Consider the following 21,094-nt stretch of genomic DNA (forward strand, 5'->3'; position numbering starts at 1 on the left):
CCGGGCGGACCGCGGCGGCGGCGGCTGCGATTGGCTCAGGCGCCCCATCCGGGGACTGGGCTCGGCGCTGCTCGTTCGCCCTAAAGGTACCAATATGGCGGAGGTGAGCAGGGAAAGCGAGCAGGAGCGGCCGGGCTGGAGCGGGAGCCCGGCGGCCCCCCGCAGCTCCCGAGCCTGCCTGGGAGACCGAGGGCCCCTCCCGCGGCCCCTCGGGAGGTGGCGCGGCGGCGCGGGGGTCGCGGGGCCGCGCCGGGCTGCGGCGGGGCCGGCCGGGGGGCGGGAGCGGGCGCGGGAGCGGTCTCCCTCCGGGACTAGGCCGCGGTGGCTCCGGCCCGGGTCGGGCCGGGCGACGGGGCCAGGCGGAGGCGGCGGCCAGTGGCAGTGAGCCCGAGCCTGGGGACGGCACGGTGCCGTGGCCCCGGGAGGTGACGCGGGTCGACGTCCCCTCCTTGCCACCTCCCGGGGCCGGGGTGGGTGGAAACCCGCCGAGCCCCCCCCCCCCACCAACCTCACTCCGCGGCCGTATTGCAAAGCGGGGAGCGGGCTGCGCCACTGCCCTGCGGGAAAAGTGCGCTGTGCCCCCGGCCCACCGGGCCTGGGCTGCAGCGCAAAGGAGCCGCACGCCCCACTTTGCTCCGGGCGCGGAGGCCAGTGGGGTGCGCGATCGCCGGGCTTCTTGGGAGAGGAGCGGGACTCCCCGCCCCGCAGCCCAGGAGGTGCGGGCGTTCCTGAGGTGAAGGGGCAGACCCAGACCCTCGACATGCCTCTCCTGGAGAGCGGCTCGGTAGCCCCTTTTTCCTCGGGGCTGGAGGAGCGAGGCTGGGCGAGTCGAGCTGCCCGGCCCATCTCCCCCGGGACGAGTGCGCTGGGGGAGGGGGCGGCGCGGCCGGAGCCCCTCGGCTGGAACGGGCTGAGCGAGGGGCGAGCTGGCCTGCGGGAGTGACTGGGCACACTGGGAGCAACTGGCATCCCCAGGACTGGCGGGCCGAGTCTGTGGACTCGAAAGACGGGGGATACGGGGGGCTGGGGACACTTGCACTTTGGTTTGGGGACGAGTGTCCGGTTCGAGTCGGCCTACCCTCCGGGCACCGGACATCCCCGGAGTTGGGTCTCCCGGGCCCCGAGTGGCAGGCTTGGTCTCAGAGGGGGAGCCCCTTCCAGTTAAAGGTGTTGCGTTTCGGGGAGTTGCCTGGGGCCATTGAGAGCCGATTGGGATTTGGGGGACTCCCGAGATGCCTGGGATGGGGGACTGATGCTGCGAGCCGACTGCTCTGGGCTTTGCTTCTCCGCTTTGTAACTTGCAGAGTTTTAACCCGCGGCTTGGGTTTGCCTGTTCAGATTCCGGCCTTCGTCCCGGGTCTGCGAGTTTGTACACTGGGGACTCGGGGAGGAAGGCGAGGCAGCCAAGAAGGGGGCCCGAAAGGGGCCGGGAGCGTTTGGAGAGAAGCTGCGTCTTGCACTTTTTGGCAGCTGCATGGGAGCGCTCGGCTCCGCCCCCTCTGCGCCCTGTTGCCTGCGCTGCCTCGGTGCTGGCTGCGCGATCTAACCTCACGTTTTCTCTCTTTCTCCTAGGCTTCCTTTGGAAGTTCGAGCCCAGGTTTGTCTTCTTTTCTTACCTCTTCCGTAGGTCCCGGAGGGAAAAGGGGGGTGGGGACTGAGATCTGTTGCTAAAGGATTGCACACAAAAATGTATCCTTGGAGTTTTTCATCATTGAACTTTTTAAGAGTTTCAATGTGCATTTGGTAATTAAGTTATTCCAGAAACAGTTAACACTATTCCTTGCCTGCTGAAAAAAACACCTTGTTACAAAACTGTTGACTGACAAGTGTTCTTTTAAATAATGTGTCTGATTCTCATATAACTTTTTTTTTTTTTCAAGTCTGAAACAGTGGATAGGCTTTCCACTACCTTTAGTGATTTAGGTTTTAATTTTGGTTTCTTTGAGAAATTGACCTTTTAGTTTGTCAGAACTTTGGGACTGCTTAGATTATTAACCATAACATCCCATTGCCCCTTATTTTGTCTTTTTCACGGAGAAATGTCTGTATAGATTGTGTTAAAGTTCAGAATTGAGAGTTAGGTAAAGCTACTCTATTTAAAAAAAAAACAAACAACCTAAAAATCTTTAAAGTTTGGCACAGAAAGTTTGGTGATACAGGATTTTTAAGTGGAGACTACCTTAGATTTATCAAGTACAGAGTTTATTTAATGTTTTTGAGGTCTTGAACCCCTGTCAGGATCTGATAAAAGAGAGGGACTCTGTCCTTGAACTCTGTACATAGGCATCATTACATATAATGTGAAGTCTATATGTCCCTGATGGCAGTCTGTCGTGAGGACCTTTCCTCATCTTCTAAAATGTAAATCTACCTTTGTTTCAATTTCTTATACTGTTTTCACCTCCTGTGTGGCGGCTGCTTGTCCATCTCGTAGGCTCCAGGAAAAGAGACGTGAAATAGTCCACCTCGGTATTTTACAGTGAAGGAGACTTTTAAATTACTGTTCTGAGAGTCACCAAGTTGGTAGAGCAATGTGGATAAGCCCCTCAGATGACTCACTACATGCTGCCTTAGAGTGAGCAGTCTATTTTCCTTGTAGTGTTACTTTTTAAATGTAGCTGATTTTCAAGTTTTACTTATCATTTAAGGTGTTACAAAATCTACAGCAAGTGGAAGGAACTTGTGATTATTATAAAATAGTTATCTACATCTGCAGATTTAAAATTGTTTTTAAAAGTTTTGCTAATTTTGAGAAAAACATGTCTTGTTCTAACTGATTTCAGGGAAAGAATATTTATGTACATGATGCCAAACATCTGGATGATAATGTCATTTTTCCATTTTGCATCATTGTCTGCTTTTAAGGAGTTACAATCTAAATAAAAAACAAAAAGGCAATGTGGTTTTGATGTCTACACAGACACTCTGTTTTTAATCAGATGGCCAAATTATAAAGAGAATTTTAAAGCTGGAAGGGATTCTTAGGTCATTTCATCCAATCGTATGTGTTTTTACAAATAAAAACCTGGAGCTGGACCTAGGAAGTGTAAATGACTTGCCTCAGGCCCCAGAAGTCAAGGACAAAGCCAGGAATGGCTTTCAGACCTTTCTGTTTCATGCCTGACACTTTGGCGTACCATAGGAGTTTCCAGGGGGTCTTCAGCAATGAAAATTTGTGATAGTGGATGTTTTGTTTTTGAGCTAGTTAGTAAGTATTGATCTTTTGCTTTAAAATTAAGCCACACCTATTTCAACAGGTATTTTAAATGAGCAGGCAATATTTTTCAGCATTGAAGAAATAACATCCTAATATAAGCCTCCTAAATAATTAAGTCTCTTAGAAATTATATTTTTAGGACTAATGATTAGAATTCTCTGAACTGAGACTTAAATAATTAAATCTGAGTTTTGCCATAGTGAAAAATATTTGGCCCTAGTTCACTGTTTTGGTAATGATTTCACACTGCTTAAATGTTTGAAATTTTTAAATATTACATAGCTTGACCAAAAAGAGATCAAACATTTTATGTTGAACATGCTTCCATCCACTTCTTCTCTTCCCCTGGATTCCATTACTATTTTCCTTCTCTGCTCTGAGAGTCCCTGGTCTGTATTTGAATTAGATACTAGAGTAAAACAATTGAAGAAAATTCTGTTTTTTATAAGTTCTATTTCATTTTCTTGGGGCTATAGATTTTATTCATTTCTTTTGGTTTTTGGAGTATCTTCTTGGTTTCATATTTGATATTTAAAATTATTATAATTTTATAAACAAGTATTGATTGAGCAGAACAGCTTGCAATGAGACTTCCAAAATTTTCAGATAAGATTCTCTGTGTTCCCTTCACATAATCCTAAGAACTTTGTTAGTAAACCAAAGCAAATCATAGACTTACAGTGGAATGTCCATATGATTAATGCTGGCAAGTTTGATATACTGTTGTAGACATGTAAAGTGATGTCATGCTTTAAAAAGTGAATTGCTGTGTAGCTGGTTTACAGAGACTTATATTTGTCCTATGAAGCAAATTTTTGTTGAGTTTGTGTATTTGAGGGTTAGAATTTGGGTAAAATTTTAATTCTCTTCTTAAGTATTGGCCTTTATGTATAGCAGATTCTTGTGAAGTCTCCCATTCATGGAAATTTAATCCTCCTGATATTTTGTATTGCTTTTAAACAAATGTATTAAAGTAATGAGCAAGTTTGACTGCTTTTCTATTAGAACCTTTATTTAAGTCCACGCCATTTAAATCACTTAGTTGCTATTATAAGTTGTTTTCTCATGGACTAGGCCTTGTAAAAGTGTTAGTAAATTGCTCTGTCTTGTTCTTTTGCTGATTTAGGTATCTTTTCAGAGCCATGTGGTCTTATTTTATAACCTGTAAAGTATATAGTAAATTCATTTCATAAAAACTGCATATAAACATTAAAAGGAACTGGCAGGAGAACACAAATTTTTGGGTTTTTGCTGTAAATGGCCTTGTGAATGTGTAAAGTGATTCAGTTTGTTTCATTCCAGTTGGGTCTCTGTCTTCTGAGGATCATGATTTTGACCCCACTGCTGAGATGTTGGTCCATGACTATGATGATGAAAGAACTCTTGAAGAAGAGGAAATGATGGATGAGGGTAAAAACTTCAGTTCTGAAATTGAAGACTTAGAAAAGGTAAAGGATTTAACTTTAGTATCTTAGCACAAACTTTTGGAAAAGATTTTGAAATTTTTTTTTTTTTTTTGTAAATTACTTTCCAATATACCTAAAATAAAAATGGGATGTGTATCTTTTTTTTAAACTTCACTTAGTAGAATGTCACTGATTTCCTCATTATTTTGAGAATAGTATAAGTTCATTTTAATTTAATTTTTCAAAATTATTTATATTTGTTAAACCTAATTTTTAGGTTTGTACCAGCATAGTGAAGTAGATACATCAGTTATCTTACAGATGAAAAAATTGACTTACAGATAACTGTAGACTATAAACTCAGTTCTGAATCCTACCCTATCCCTTGTTTTATTATATCATACTATTCTGCTGAGGGTCAAATTTGACTTTATAATTGCTACAAGGAGAATGCTTTTCCTTCAAATCACTTACAATTGGTAGGCTCTTACAAGAAAATTGTATTTTCGGATGTAAATTGATAATATCCTATCCCCTACCCTTCAGATGTCTTTCAAAAAGTTGGCAGAATTGAGTGTAGTTTGTAACTTTTTAAACCCAAAGTCAGTGTAAGTTAAAATGAAACGTATTTTAAATCTGTGTACTAGGACTATAGAGAAAGGCCTCCTTCGGGGTCACCTTGAAAAGCTGTAGGATTATAGTTACTAATAAATTAACCTTACTTGAAAATTTCTAATCGGGTCAGAGTAACAAAAACTTTCAGAAATACTATTGAATACTACTAATCTTGTAAGTTTTCATACCTCTTTTTTTAAGAAGACAAAGCATGTTCTTATATAATTTCTGCTTACTACCTTTATCAGGCATGGGTAGGATATTATTGCATTTCTTCCTTCCTATTAATACACAAGGAGATAGGCAGAGTCTTCAGCTCCTAGACCCCCCAGCTTACTCCAGTATACCTGAAATTTTCTAAACACCTTCATTCATTTGGCCAATTAATTAAACATGGTTGCAGTTAGATTTATTCACTTAAAAAAAGTATCTCCTATAGCCAAACTGATTTAGGAACATAAAGCTAAAATTGCTATGAAACACTCAAGTGGTAGAAGAAGAAAAGTCTTGCCTGTCACTCCTGTCATGGTGATGATAAAGTGTTGCCTGTTGATGAGAAAAGATGCCTAAGAGTCTCAAGCTCTTCCTTGGCTTTATTCAGGCAATTCCTTTCTATTTTTTAGAGCAGGTGGCCTAGAATTATTGATAATTACAATCCAGCAGAGCCAGGGTCTTTTGTACATCCTGGGATTGAAAAGTGAGCAGCTTGAGTGTTCTTGAACTCTAGGAGTTTATGCTGTAATGAGCATAATTACCCATAGGGTCAAGGGTTTATAATATATACTAAGAACTATGAAAGAGGGAAGCTCTGAGGTATGAGAGGAAGGGTATATATATTTAGTAAAAAATGTTCAGCCTAGTGTGGAAGCTCAAGAAAAGCTTGTTAGCATGGATGATGCTTTCTTGTAAGGTTGTAAATCAGGATGCTGCTGTGAGCATGGGACAGAAGTCCCAGGTGGTCCGTGGTACACCTTCCTTGATAGTGTGCTTTTTGTTAAGGTAGAGAGACAGCAGTCTAGTTGCAACATGATGTAAGAAAATGTTTGCTAGAAATGTGGAGGACTTCATTATAGCCGTGCAGAATGTTGTTTGTGAGTAAAATGGTAAGAACTAAACTTCATTCACTGTGTTAACTTAGTTACTACTTGAGTGTAAGTAATGTGGTAGAGATGTTTACAGGCTGGTAAAAATTTTATTTTTCAGATTTTAGATTTTATTCTAGAGATTCTAGTAATAGCTGCTTTGATTGTGTTTAGTGAATTTCAAAAGGAAATTAAGGCCAGGCAATAGTGACTCACGCCTATAATCCTAGATACTTGGAAGACTGAGACTGGAAGGTCCATGATTTGAGGCCACCCTAGACAAATAGTTCACACAAGACCCCATCTCCAAAATAACAGAAAATTGGACAGCAGGTGTGACTCAAGCAGTAGAGTGCCTTCTTTGCAAGCTTGAAGCCCTGAGTTCAAAACCCAGTCCTCCCAGGGGGGAAAAAAAAAAAAGGTAATTGAGCTGGACAAGGTGGCCCAACCCTATACGTCTAGCTACTTGGGAGGCTGAGGTGGAAGACCACTTGAGACCATGAATTTGAGACCAGCCTGGGCAACATAGCGAAATCCTATCTCAAAAGATGAGAGAGAGAGAGAGAGAGAGAGAGAGAGAGAGAGAGAGAGAGAGAGAGAGAGGGTTGGCGGGAGAGAGGGGAGGAAGATGGAAGAGGGAAGGAAGAAAGGGAATTGAGGAAGGTAGAGAAATAGTCAACAGCAAAGAGACATGAAGTTAGCTATTCACAGAATCATATAGTCCTTTTTTATTTTTTATTTTGTTTAGTAAATTCCGGTGATTAAATCTTTCTCTTGTAGTATCTACCACTGAATTTTTACATTCAGAAAAATCATGGTTCCTTAAATGTTTCAACTTCTGTATATATACTTGGACAGTTTTGCTTTTTGACAAAATTCAGATGACCTTTAAATAAATTCTAGAGAAGTCTCAAGAACTGTGTCTCCATTCAGAAAGCTAATCTTTCTGACATTGTGCAGTGGACGAGAGGAACTATTTCTAAGATGACTATCTCCTTCCTCTGATATGTGGTTCTTTTCTGTAGTAAAGCATAACTCTGAAGATATGGTTGCTATTCTTTTTTGATTTTTAATGAACAAAACTGAATAAAAGAAGTAGTAGAGAGAGAAACAAATATCAAGAATAAGTATCATTAAATATATAAAAAACTATTTTGATTTTTTAAATAAAATTTTATATATTAATCATTTATTGGAATAGCGATTTAGGTACTCGTACATGTTAACAGTCTTAATGATCTTTTTTTAAAATTATAAAATGTCTATTCTAATGGTAAATAAATTTGATTGGACTATGAATACAGCCTGTACTTCAGTGCTTACAAATTTTTTATACATTATGTGGTATGGAAAATAAGAAAAGCACAAAGTCAATTTTCTTATAGTAGCTCTTTGGTAAATAACTATAGATTATAGATTTTAGTTATTAAGCATACTGAAATAAGTTTTTTTTTTCTTTTTTTTTTGTGGTGCTGGGGCTTCAACTCAGGACCTACATCGTGAGCCACTACGCCAGCCCTTTTTTGCAGAGGTTTTTTTTCAAGATGGGGTCTCGAGGAACTATTTGCCAAGGCTGGCTTTGAACCGCAATCCTCCTGATCTCTGCCTCCTGAGTAGCTAGGATTATAAGTGTGAGCCACTGGTGCCTGGCTGAAATAAGTTTTTGTTTTATCTTCATGTAATTTAAATTTTTCATATTACTTCTGAGAGCTTTTAATTTAATAATTCTAAGTTTAGATCTAGAACTTTTTAAAAAGTTCTTATAATTCCTGCTTTTATTAATACGTAGATTTTCCCTGTATTTAAAAATTCAAAAAAAAAGCATAAAGAAATGAGAAAATAAAAATAAGAAGTCAACTTTATCTACCACTTAGGCTTTAGTATAGGTGCTTTTATTAAGCATTTAAAAGATCATATGTATATTGTTTTGCAAGGTGTTAGCCTTGTTATATTAGTTACTAAAATTGACCTGCATCTCACACGATATCATGTGACTTCTCCAGCCATGCCATCAAGTGTCTTGGATGAGTTTTGGCATTATTTCTTTGGTCAGAATCCTCACTGGTTGTAAGAAGTAGCATTGATTTAGAAATAGTGTTGATGGGTGTGAGGTTGGTAATGGGGTGCATCCTCATTTCTAGTATGTGAGGTTATGCATCATAGGACCAAGGAAATAACAATCTTTTCCTTTTTACAGATAAGGAAGTGTAAGTGAGAGGGGTTAGATGATTTGCTCAAGGTAACGGTTAGCATTTAGTGTGTCTTTCTGACTCTTAAATCTTGTACTCTTCCTAGATATATCCTTCAACTTCTATAGTAGATCACTTACAAGTGTGACTTCATTTATAAGTCCCTTAAAATTAAATCAGTTCCACAAAATGCCCAAGAAAAAGACAAGATCCTCCACTTGGGATCAAGTGCTGGACCCAGCTTATAAGCTGATCTAGCCACCATGTATCTTCAGAGACATCGAGATTTACTAATTCAGTTTTGAAAAAATTGTTTTTCTTCTTTATTAACAGGTTCTAATAGAAAGCTGACTAGTGATGTGCTTCAGAGAGCAGATTCCCTTTTCCAGTTTACTTTAAAAGTTTTAGTATGGATAATTTTTGTTTTAGCACCAGCCCCCTCTAGGGCGGCTAGACAGTGTCCTCCCTTAACTTAGTAGTGATGTTTCCACTAGGTGGTCATTGACTCCCTCAATAGGTAGGTCATAAATTGTGTCTTTTTAGAAAAGGTAGGGGTTTTCATGAGGGACTACCAAGAACCTCCTTCCCACCCCTTACCCTGCCCCCACACTGCAACTTAAGTTTTATATTTTCCCTCCTGTCCCATAAGTATCTTCTTTATTCCAGGCTAACTTGTAGTTTTCCTTTCCTCCTGCCCTCAGCCCTCAGTTTATTCCTCTACTTTTGTTTTTGAGAAAGGGTCTTGTTGTATAGTTTGTGCTGCTTTCAAACTTAAGATCCTCCTGCCTCAGCTCCCAGGTGGTGGGATTGCAGGCATGCACCACTGCACCTGGCTGTTCTACTTTAAAAAAAATTTTTTTTTATTTCAACATAGAATCCTACTCATATATTTCTCACATTTGGAAGAAATTATCTCGTGACCCTGTGTCGCCCTCAGTCATTCTCCTTGTTCAGTCTTTGAAAGGTATCTGTCTCCTACTATAAATTTATGAATTAGCATTCTGTCATATGCCTTATTTATTTTGAATGCATTTAGCATGATTTTTTCTGCAGTCAGGCACAGTGATACGTATAGGTTCAATACCTACATAGATAAAGTCAGATTTTGGGGACCCTCTGCCTACATATCCTGTGGGCATACTGGGTAGGCAACAGCTCTCTAGAAGTTAGGCTTTGTCACCGTGAGCATGTTTTGCATGCTCTTGCTTTATGACTTACTGTTTTGTCTAAAACAGAAAACTTAACCAATAAGTGAGCTTTAGAATTATTTATTTATTTATTTATTTGGTGCTACTCAGCCTTGAGCTTGAGGCAGGCACTCTACTGCTTGAACCAAATCCTTCTTTAAAGTATTTAACAAATTAACTAGTTCATGACAATATTGTTTTGAAGTTACTTATTTGAAAGGTAATTATAAGTAGTTGTATATGCTTTAGTAGTTAATGTGAAATCTATTTTAAAAGGAAATATAGTACTTGTATTCAAATGAATTAGCTGGGAAAAACAGTGAGTGGGTATTGCTGTGAGGCATGGTGTGGATAACACCTAACACAAGCACACATAACACTGGAGCCAGAGTGTGTAATTTTATCCAATCAGTGCTGTCAGTAAAAGAACTTAGGGAACTGGGAGACAAATCCAGAAGTGAGCTTCAGATTTCTCACCTGTAAGGAGAGAATAATATACTTTGCATTAGATGGTTATGAAAAAAATTGCTATAAAATATTAATACAGTTGTAACAATATAATACCATGATTGTACTTTGAACACATAAATATTGTTGGTGTTAGTAAATGTTCAGCTTAGGTCTCCTATCAGGTATCAGCTGTTACTTAATTGCAATAAACAAGCTACAAATTACATAAAGTTCCTGATTAATTGGAACTAATTAATTTCTCAGAGCACATCTTTATACTGATTTTGTGAAAGCTAAATAAAAGATCATCACCAAAACAAATATTTGAGGACTTTCTAACAGATTGAAATGTTGGAAAATAAAAACTAAGATGTTAGGCTTTTTTAGTACATTAATTATAGTTCAAAAAGTTTGATCCTGTTTTTTGAGGGTACAAAAAGAAAAACTAAAACTTGGCTTTGAAATTGGGCATTGAAGCTTACCTACAGTTCAGTATTGTGACATCTACTAAGTTCATGTTTGTACCGTGGCTTGAATAGGAAGGAAGCATGCCTCTAGAAGATTTACTGGCGTTCTATGGCTATGAACCTGCAATTCCAGCAGTTACAAATGCCAGTGCGAACAGCTCCCCAAGTGAGCTTGCAGATGAGCTGCCAGATATGACACTAGACAAAGTAAGTGTAAGCATTTGATCTAAAAATTCAGGATCCATTAGCACTGACTCTTTTGTTTAAAGCATTTTATAATTCTGAAATGTAAAGTTCATATTGAGCCATTATTCTTACCACTTTGTTTGACTTTGGTCACACTATTTTACGATTAGTAGTAGCTTGTTAATACTTGGCATGCTTGAGTATTCTCCCATATTTTTCATTTTTCCTGTTGAGACACATTACATCTAAACTTAGGTTTTACCTTAACCTCTTTTGATCTTTTAAACACACAAATGCATTAATAAATCTCTCAGAGCCTTCAAACTGAGCTGACCTAGGTGTGGAGTGTTTGGAGAGAAGTTTTGTTTTCTGGGCTCTGGAAATGACAGTGACTGCAGCAACCACGGCAATGGTAATATGTCTCTAATACAGGCTGGTTGGAGGCCCATTCCCTGCTGAGAAAAACCACATAACCTCAGCTTTGCTAGCAGATTCCTGGAAGGCTTTCCTTGCCTTTCAGATCCCAGGCAAGGAGAGAAACCCTTATCTTAGAACCTCTTCTGTGAGTTAATGTCGGTCCTACTTTTCCATCAAGCACAATATTACTTTTTCTCCATAATCATTCAGTATTGAGTGCCTACTATGGACCAGGCACAAGAATGACTTGCACTTAAAAATTAATTTCAACTTGCTTCTTTTAAAGTTGTATCACTAGTCAGTTGTTCATAAGTTGTACTTTTTAAATTGTTGAATGAGTAGAATTTGGAGGCATTTTTAGTTTTGTTTCACATGTTGGCAGAAAGTGAGTATTGTTAATCACTTAGAAGTCAGATTACTTTTGTTGGCTTTGTTTGTCTTTGAGATTGGTCTTGCTGTTTGTCCAGACTGGCCATGAATTTCTGGGCTGAAGGGAGTCTCCTGCCTCAGCCTTCCAGGTAGCTGGTTTATAGGCCCACACCACTGTGCAGATACTCTAACTGTAAATTCCCTGAAAATTAGCCTGCAGCTTTCAGTAAGTTCTCTACAAACCTGCAAATTAAGTAAATTGTTACATAATTGGCATTTGTATCATTAATAGTATACTAAGTATATAATTAAATATTAAATGTCATTAAACATGCACATGAAGTAAATTATAGGAGAATTTCAAATTTACTTTTCAGAACTAAGAAGACATCAGCTAGTTCTTGTAGTCTGTGTTATAAAAATGAGATAGATGGTTTTTTTCTTAATTGATGAGATGGAATGATTTCTAACTTTGGCATTGCCTTCCTGTTCTTACAGGAGGAAATAGCAAAAGACCTGTTGTCAGGTGATGATGAGGAAACTCAGTCTTCTGCAGATGATCTGACTCCATCTGTGACTTCTCATGAAACTTCTGATTTCTTCCCTAGGCCTTTACGATGTAAGAATCATTAGTGATTAGTGATAGCAACCATACTATAACTTGAGTACATTTAATTGTGTTCAGTAATTAGGATATTCTATGTGTTTTACGTAGTTTATGTAAAATATCATTATAATCTGAACAAGATTATAACTTTTTTATTGAGAGAGCACTAAACTGATAGGCTGTTTAAAATTGAAACTTTCATTAGTTTTGCAAGGCTGTCTATTTTCTTTCTAAGGCTCATCTGTGGCTATGGTAACCCAACTTAGTCAACCATGAAATTTTGTAGATATTTTTTGGTTTTGAAAACTTACTAGTGTTCAAAAATGTTTTTATTTTTCTTTTAGTTCTTGGTTCTACCCCTTAATATTTATTAATAACATTAAAAGTTTCGGACTAAAATAAGTACTTATATGCGATCTCATTTGTTTTTAAAGATACTTTTATGGCAGAAAAATTGTTCTGTTATCTAGTCCAAATGCACATGCATGAGTGTGTGCATGAAAACAATTTTAATGTCTTAATATGGTGCTCTTTGTGTATATCTCCTTCTAGATTAGTCCATTCAAAACTCCAGTGCTTTACTTTTTTCTTAAGGTTAATACCACGGTTTTCTTTTACCTCTCATCTACTAATGATGCACTATGGTAATTATAAGGATACTTCATAGTTGTTTTCAGTGTTTTGTCATTTCCAATGATGTCATTTGTCAAAATAATGCAGATTTAGTGATACTTAGGCTAATCTTACTTATTCAACAAGTTTTTGTAAAATATAAAAGGCAGGTACTGCTGCAAAAATCAGCAATAAAAACCTTTTACATTTTCTTCTGTTAAGCAAATACTACATGTGATGGTGATAAGGAATCAGAGGTTGAAGATGTTGAAACAGACAGTGGTAACTCACCTGAAGATTTGAGGAAGGTAAGTTTAATCACCACCATAGTCTAGTAGGTCATTTGGACTAAAGTGCCTTTTAAAAATATTTCTGAAATGATTTATGATAATTTTATCGTTGCATGGTAGTTTATGTAGGAACGATGATTTTTTTTCAGTGTTTATTTTAGTAATACATTGGTTTTAATTATAAATTTTCCTATAGGAGATAATGATTGGCTTACAGTATCAAGCAGAGATTCCCCCTTATCTTGGAGAGTACAATGATAATGAGAAAGGTAAGGAAAGATTTTGATTTTGATAATGTTTTATAGTCCAAACTACCACTTAACATGTTTCTTTAAATACCTAATTATACACCAATCTAGGCAATATAAAGATAGATTTGGGAAACACAGGAACTTCCAGAGGCAGTATATTTAGGTCTGAGTTAGGAAAAAATCTATTAAAAGTAATCATGAAGCCAGGCATGGTGGTACATGTCTGTAATCCAGCACACTCAGTAGATTGAGGTAGGGTAATCATGAGTTCGAATCCAGCCTGGGATATGGTGAGACCTTGTCTCAAAAAACCAAATCCCCTCATCCCCCAAAGAAAAATCCAACAATAATCATGAGACCCCTGCCTCCCCCCCACAGCATGGTGCTTCTTAGCCAGTGTGATCAGTGCCTATTCAAATAGTGCAGCCTTCTGAGGCCTAACACCTTGGCTGTCCTGCTTTGGTTGATGTGGGTAGAAAGAGTCTCATCACCTCAAGTAGTGAGACTGTTATGGAACATTTCTTGTGGAAAGAAAACTTGAAGAAAAAAAAGACTAGAAGAAATTATTTTGCCCCAGCCTTGAACGAACAGGAGGTGGAACATGAGCATTCTGCTACTTTTGCTGTGCACCCCTACCTGAGAGCAATCAGTTTTCCTTCACATTTTTGCCAGATTCAAACTATATTTGGTTCTTCAAGTGTGGAGGGGATCTTGTGTTGGGAAATAGAAACACAGACATGCTTCCTAACTGATGTCTGCAACCAAGTAAATGTGGGCATTTGCTCTTTTCCCTAATGAGTTGATTCCTCTTTGAAGTCACCAGAGCAAACACCACAGAGCCAATACCATGCTTCCCACCACACCAGATCACTCACCATTTGAAGGAACATGGACTGATTACCCTGGGGTTATTAGCCTTGGTAGCCACTAGCAGCACCATTCCCCTAAACTGCTTTCAAAACACAATAGCTGGTGATCCACAGCTGCACCAGCATCTTACTCTCCACCCCACCCCCAAATGTTGCACGTGCCTGGGAGCCAAGTGTCTGCTTAGTGGCTACAGGTCCTTAGGGAAGACATAACAGAGGTCATATTCTCTCCAGTCTTCAAATTCAGGAAATAACTCACTTTTTGGAAGGAAATCAGTAATGGGAAATAAGTCTTTTTCAGAATATTTTAATCTTATCTAATATTTTGGCCCTTTTTTTTTTTTTGCAATTTTAACCTCTGGAGATTTCATAAAGCCATTTAGGGAATTTGAGAGAAGTTCTAATGAGGTTATTAGAGAATTTAACAAGTTCTTTTTTTTAAACTGCTTCACATTAGAACAGTATAAGATACCCAGTATGGAGTTTTATAACTTGTAAAGATTTTATTAGGCTTGGAATGACTTCTGATTGGTCAGTAAATCCAACCACCAGAATAGCTCCTTGCTCTGCCCTCTGGAATCCAGATATTAAAGTTTCAAAAAAAATTTTTTTATACCAGTGAAAGGCTGTACTTGCCTAACAATCAAATTACTGGTGTCCTCAAGATTAGTTAACTTGTCCCAGTGTATAGCCTCTCAAGGAGGAGGAAGAATGATTTGTGTACATTTTTAAATATGTTTACTAGTTTTTGATGTGTTAATGGGATTTTCTTTAACAGTATATGAAAATGAAGACCAGTTACTCTGGAGGCCTGGTGTGGTTTTGGAGAGCAAAGTTAAGGAATACCTTGTTGAGACCTCACTAAGAACTGGAAACGAAAAAGTAGTAGATAGGATTTCTGCAGGGACACACACAAGAGACAATGAACAGGTATATTTCAACTTCTTCTGTTGGAATAGCAGCTGAGTTCTTGATTTCACATATTTGTTTCAGATATTTCTCTCATGTGAATTTGTAGCTCTTTTTTGATTTTTTTTTTTAATTGCAAAATACTGGTTTAAACAAAAAACATAATCCCAAGACCTGGAGGTATACCTTCTATATATGATATTTTCATGCCTTTTCTTCTGGTCTTTTTTTTTTTTTTTCTGTAAATGTATACATACCTTACTTTAAATACAATTTATAGCCTTTTATCACTTAATCTTATTTTCCTTTGCTATTGAGAATGCTTTAATACCTCATTCTTGGTGATCATATTCTATCTCGTACTTTTAACACCTCTTAAACATTCTCTATGATTAGATTTTCAAATTTCATGATAAAAGCATTCTTTAAATTATTCTTGAATTGTATTCAGAAGGTAATTAAAAAGCAGTGTCTGTTAAGACTGTGTAAATCTGATGTAGGAGCATTTGTGTACGTGTAGATGCACAGCACCCTGATGACCACATGTGGCACAGAGGTGGGAATATTGTCTGTTAAGCGTTTTGATGCCCCTCGTTTTGCCCCTCTGATATCATTCTGCCTCTTTTGTCTATCTTTTTCACTCTGTATATGCAACTTAGATGATCTTTAGTAATGAGTACCCAGACACGGGTAGACTCAAACTTGAATTTCCAAGTTACATAAAGAAGTTATAATTAGCTGCACTTCAAAGTAGTTTTACCAGTCAAAAGAAATCCTATTGGTTTTTACATTGATAGTTCTTTAAGTCTATAGATTAATATTGGAAGAACTAATAAAACATTAAAACTTTCATACTCCCAAGAACATTATCTGATGCTCCATTTGTTTTTACATTTTTGTAGTACTGGGGTTTGAACTCAGGGCCTCATGCTTGCTAGGCAGGTGCTCTACCACTTCAGCCACTCCACCAGGTGTTTTACATTTTTTAAGCACTCAAAAAAATTTTATATCATCAGCATTTCATTAACTTAATCCTTTAATATCTTTTTATGTGTGCATATATGTACTGAAAATCATACATGTAAAGAAATCAATTTAAAAAATTTATTTTATCTGAAACTATTCAGTTGCTTCACTTTAGGCTTTCTAGTATTTTTTTAAAATTAGTGTTTTCATTTGGCACATCAGAATTTATATACTCTTACGGTTTTCTAGTTTTAAAGTGATAATTTTACTTTTGGTTCTCCCTTACCATTATTGTATCTCTTGTTCTTGTTATATACCTCGATATAGTAGCCACAACTCTAGATGCATTTGGAAATAGTAGTGACTTGGGACCAACTTTTGATGGAAGTAACACATCCAAGGTTTTCATACTAGGAATATTATTGGCCCTTGGTTTAATATGGGCTCTGTTTATCATACCAAGGCAGCAGTCATCTACTTATAACTTAATAATTTCTGTATTTTATTATAAATACAGCTGCACTTTGTCAGCAGCTGTTGAGATGAGTTTTTTAAATGTAATCTATGATACATTGTTTTTTTTCTTGAAACTTGCTGTTACTTACTATATTCATACTTCTAAGCATTTAATAGGAAAAAATTATAATTGAAATAAACACTTATCTTTCATAGTAAATGGAAATAACTGAGCCCATTATAAACTCTGGTCACTGAAGTACCAGTGCTTATTTTCCAGGCTCTTCTCTTCCTGTTCCCTTTAATTAAAACACAGGGAGGAAATGATATTAAGAAATAGACCATAATTCTAATTTTTATGAACCAGAAAAATCCAAAATATGGGAGTTTCCTACCTCAGAAGGCCCAGCAATTTAAAAAAAAAATAAAAGTTGGGAATGATCCAAAGCCCAGGCCCTGGTAGTAACACCTGTAATTCTCAACACTTGGAAAGCTGATATGGGGGGATCGCAGTTTCAGGCCAGCCTTGATAAATAGTTTGAAAGACCCTGTCTCCAAAATAGCCAGAGAAAAATGGACTCAGGCAGAGGAATGCCTGCTTTGCAAGCTTGAAGCCCTGAGTTCAAATCCTAGTCCCCACCAAAGGGGGAAAAAAATGATACTGGATAACTTTGGAGAGGCAGAGTAAAGAGTAAATAAATAAGCTCATGAGATATCAGAGTCTGCACAATGGTTTTCCCAGACTAAATGCCTGGGAAAAGGTTGACAGATGTCCTGAAATTAGAACGCATTTCAGCAGTGCTTGTCAAGACAGCATCTCACTGTGTAGCACAGGCTGGCCTCAAACTCATTATCCTTCTGCCTCAGTCTCCCAAGTGCTGAGACTACAGGTGTGTACCACCACACCCAGTTAACACTCTTATAATATGCCTGTTTCTTAAAGTGCAGTTAGATATGAATTGTTGGTAATTTTTTCCTCTCTTTTTCTCTTAGGCATTATATGAACTTCTCAAGTGTAACCACAATATAAAGGAAGCAATTGAAAGGTACTGCTGCAATGGAAAGTCATCTCAAGGTAAGAAACACTTGTGTTAGAGAGAGGGAAATGACAGGATGGTCATTTAGGGATCAGAATAAGCAAGGTATTATAAAGGAGAGAGCAATCCTGAAACTGTTTTTTTTTTTTTTTTTTGTAGTACTGGGGCTTGAACTCAGGTCCTTCACCTTGAGCCACTTTACCAGCCCAATTTTTATGAAGGGTTTATCAAGATAGGGTCTTGCAAACTATTTGCCCTGGGCTGGCTTTGAACCGCAATCCTCCTGATCTCTGCCTCCTGAGAAGCTAGGATGGCTCACGCCTTACATTTATCTTACATTTTTGTAAGATAAATGCTTCATCATTATAGCCAATAATTTTTTCCTTTTCTTGTCCTCTATTTTTAGACATACCAGAGATTGTTCAAATACAAAGTAGTTACCCTTTGTTACCTCCACTTTCTTAAAGAATAGTTTTAGAAAAAAGCTGACCTCAGAGATGACAATATATAATATAATATCCAAAGTAATAAAAAGAATAGTTTTCTGATTTCATTGAAAGAGAAGCTGATTTATATTTTTGTCAATGAGAAAGTAAAAAGGAGATTGAGGATTTAAAAAAGACATGTATAATATATTCTATGGAATTTATTGCAAGAAGTATATTTTTTTATGTTTGATTTATAAAAATGTATTTTTAGTGACAGTGTAATAAAAGTTTTTAAGTGCTTATGTTCTGTTTTATGTGTATCAGAGAAAATGGCTAACTTTCATTTCAGTATTTTTTGTCATATAAATAGATTGCATGAACCATAACTTTCATTAAGTATATGTGGAGAGAAAATAATACTTAGTAATATTATATAAATGGCTTAGAAAAACATAAAGCTGCAAATAGTATATTTAAATCTGTAAGTTGAGAAAGTCTGTTGAAATATTTCCCTTGTAAAAGCTGCTTCCTTGAAAAATTATTTTAAACTGTCAAAATTCTCAATACTTAAATACTACTTTTTCACTTAGTTCAAATTACTTACACTCTATTGTAGAGTAGTGTTAATGGCTTTGGGGATCTGGTCCCCAGGACCAGTGAGTGAGGTGAGTCAGATATAAAGGGGAGTAACTCCGGAGGCTGTGCTGTGACCTTGTGAAGACTTCCTGAGTCTCTTCCCCAGCCAGACTTTTAGTTCTTCAACATAGACATCTGCTGGGAAAGTTAATGAGACTGAGCATTTTGTGAGCCTCGTTCCCTTTATGTTGTCACATTATACCACTTGTGTACATACTGACTTCAAGTAAATGTGTTGATTATACTTTATACTCTTTAGTAAAGAACTTACTATTTTTATGTTAGACCAAGATAAAGCATTCTTTATTTCGTAAAGAAATAGCCCTTTTTTCAGTCATTCAAAAACCTATGCTCATTGTCTAAAAAAGTTAGAAAGCAAGCATAAAAAAAAGTGTTTGTAGCTTTGTATTTCAGATTGGTAGGATGCATACATTTTAGTCTTATCAGAAATTTGTATACAAAACATGTCGTGTGTGTGTGTGTGTGTGTGTAAATATATGGGAGAGAAGAGAGAATTTATGGCTTTTTACAGGGAAAACATACTGAAAATAAATCAGTGTTTTGCATAGAAGAGTTTTGAGGCCAGTGAAGTTTCTGTTTTTTCATTTGTATTTTTGTTGTAGAAGGAATGACTGCATGGACAGAAGAAGAATGCCGGAGTTTTGAACATGCACTAATGCTTTATGGGAAAGATTTTCATCTTATACAGAAGAATAAGGTAAGTTAGGTAAATTAGTTCAGAAAAATTGCTTACTAATTACAGCAAATATAAGCAACTATAAGTCATCTGAACAGGAAAAAAGCAACTATTTGTTAGTGTTCCCTGCTATTAATATTTCTAATATGACTCTAAACATGATTGGAATTTGTTGGTAGATGCCACAGCCTGCTCAGGGGATGGCTGATAACAGAGTTGCACTGTGTATCCACTGTATTTTTCAGGAAGTCTTACTGTTCCACATTTTTCCTGTATTTTTCAGGAAGTCTTACTGTTCCACATTTCTTCTAAGTTATTCAGAGATTGTGTCCTCAAAAATATTTTTACTCAAGCAGTGAGAACTGCATTTGCTAATAACAAAAAGAAATACTGTTACTAAAAGCAACTAAAATATATTCTGATAATACTGAATGCTGATATGGATGTGGAGCTACAGGAACTCTTATTTATTGATGGTGGGATACAAAATGGTACAGCCACTTTGGTAGTTTCTTACAGAGGGATATATATATATATATGATATATATATATATATATATATATATATATATATATATATATATATATATATATATATATATATATTTTTTTTTTTTTTCTTTTTTAGATACTGGAATTTGAGCTCACACTTTTGTGTTTGCTAGGCAGGTGTACTACCACTTGAGCTATACAACCACTGGCCCAGTTTGGTGGTTTCATGATCTTACTAAATGATTTAGCAATATTGTTCCTTAATATTTACCCAAATGGGTTAAAAACTTACATTAACTCAAAAACCTGCATGCAAGTGTTTACAGTAGCTTTAACTCTGATTGCCAGAACTTGGAATCAATATTATTTTTGAGGTGAATGGGTAAGCTATAGCACATCCAGACAGTGGAATAAAGAATGAGTTATCAAGTTACAAAAGACATGAGGAATCTTACTTATTATTAAGTGAATGAAACTAATCTGAAAAGCCTACATATTATAGAATTTCAATAATAGGGCATTCTGGAAAAAGAACAATGGAAGTAGTAAGTAGATCACTGATTGGTCGCCAGAGATTAGGCAGGAGGGAGGGATGAACAGAGGATTTTAAGGGAAGTGAAACTATCGGATATAATACTTAATGGTGGATACATGTTATCAAAACTCACAGAGTATACAGCAGCAAGCTTGAACCCTAATGTAAACTATGGACTTTAGGTAGCAAAGATGTTTTCGTGTAGGTTCATCACTTTTTAACAAATACACCATTCTGGTGTGTGATATTGATAGTGTGGGAGCTATGCATGTATGGGAACAGGACGCATATGGGAACTCTGTACTTTTTGCTCAATTTTGATGTGAACCTAAGACTACATTCTACAGACTCGAGGTTTTTGTCTAGATTCCTTTTTTTTTTCATGTAGATATCTCGTTCTAGCACCATTTGTGGAAAAGACTATCCTTCCTTCATTGAATTGCCTTTACTCCTTGGTCAAAGATCAGTTGACTCTACTTGTATGCCTGTATATCTGGGCTCTTTATTCTGTTTTGTTAATCTGTTTGTTTGTTTTCCCCCTAGTATTGTATTGTCTTGATTACTGTGGCTTTATGAGTCTTGAAATTAGGTATAGTGTCCATCCTCTGACTTTGCCTGCAATATTGTGTTGGCTATTCTGGGTCTTTTGCCTTTCCATTCAGAATTAGTTTGTCAGTATCAACAAAATAACTTGCTGGGATTTTGGGGGGGATTGCACTGAATC

General features: G+C 37.5%; 2 protein-coding genes across 5 annotated transcripts in view; one reads left to right on the forward strand and one right to left on the reverse strand.

The window, feature by feature from the left end:
* The window catches only part of Mier3 (MIER family member 3), a 27,183-nt gene continuing 6,089 nt past the window's right edge, over nt 1–21,094 (forward strand). The window contains exons 1-10 of one of the 4 annotated variants that reach the window (XM_020178114.2): nt 1–103; nt 1,573–1,597; nt 4,520–4,665; nt 10,686–10,820; nt 12,084–12,204; nt 13,027–13,112; nt 13,291–13,363; nt 14,993–15,144; nt 17,539–17,620; nt 19,270–19,364. In XM_020178114.2, coding sequence (XP_020033703.2) covers nt 95–103; nt 1,573–1,597; nt 4,520–4,665; nt 10,686–10,820; nt 12,084–12,204; nt 13,027–13,112; nt 13,291–13,363; nt 14,993–15,144; nt 17,539–17,620; nt 19,270–19,364 — 924 coding nt within the window. In that variant the 5' untranslated portion in view covers nt 1–94. Of the gene's footprint in view, nt 104–1,572; nt 1,598–4,519; nt 4,666–9,383; nt 9,474–10,685; nt 10,821–12,083; nt 12,205–13,026; nt 13,113–13,290; nt 13,364–14,992; nt 15,145–17,538; nt 17,621–19,269; nt 19,365–21,094 lie in introns of those variants that run through there. The other 3 variants (XM_020178115.2, XM_074077477.1, XM_074077478.1) reach the window with 3 other exon arrangements.
* Nucleotides 9,762–21,094, reverse strand: part of Setd9 (SET domain containing 9) — a 25,620-nt gene continuing 14,287 nt past the window's right edge. The window contains exon 6 of the mRNA XM_074077480.1: nt 9,762–10,173. Within this exon, the coding sequence (XP_073933581.1) occupies nt 10,170–10,173 (4 nt within the window). The 3' untranslated portion in view covers nt 9,762–10,169. The remainder of the gene's footprint in view (nt 10,174–21,094) is intronic.

The sequence above is a fragment of the Castor canadensis genome, chromosome 6 (genome assembly GCF_047511655.1).
Source record: "Castor canadensis chromosome 6, mCasCan1.hap1v2, whole genome shotgun sequence".
NCBI classification, from domain to species: Eukaryota; Metazoa; Chordata; class Mammalia; order Rodentia; family Castoridae; genus Castor; species Castor canadensis.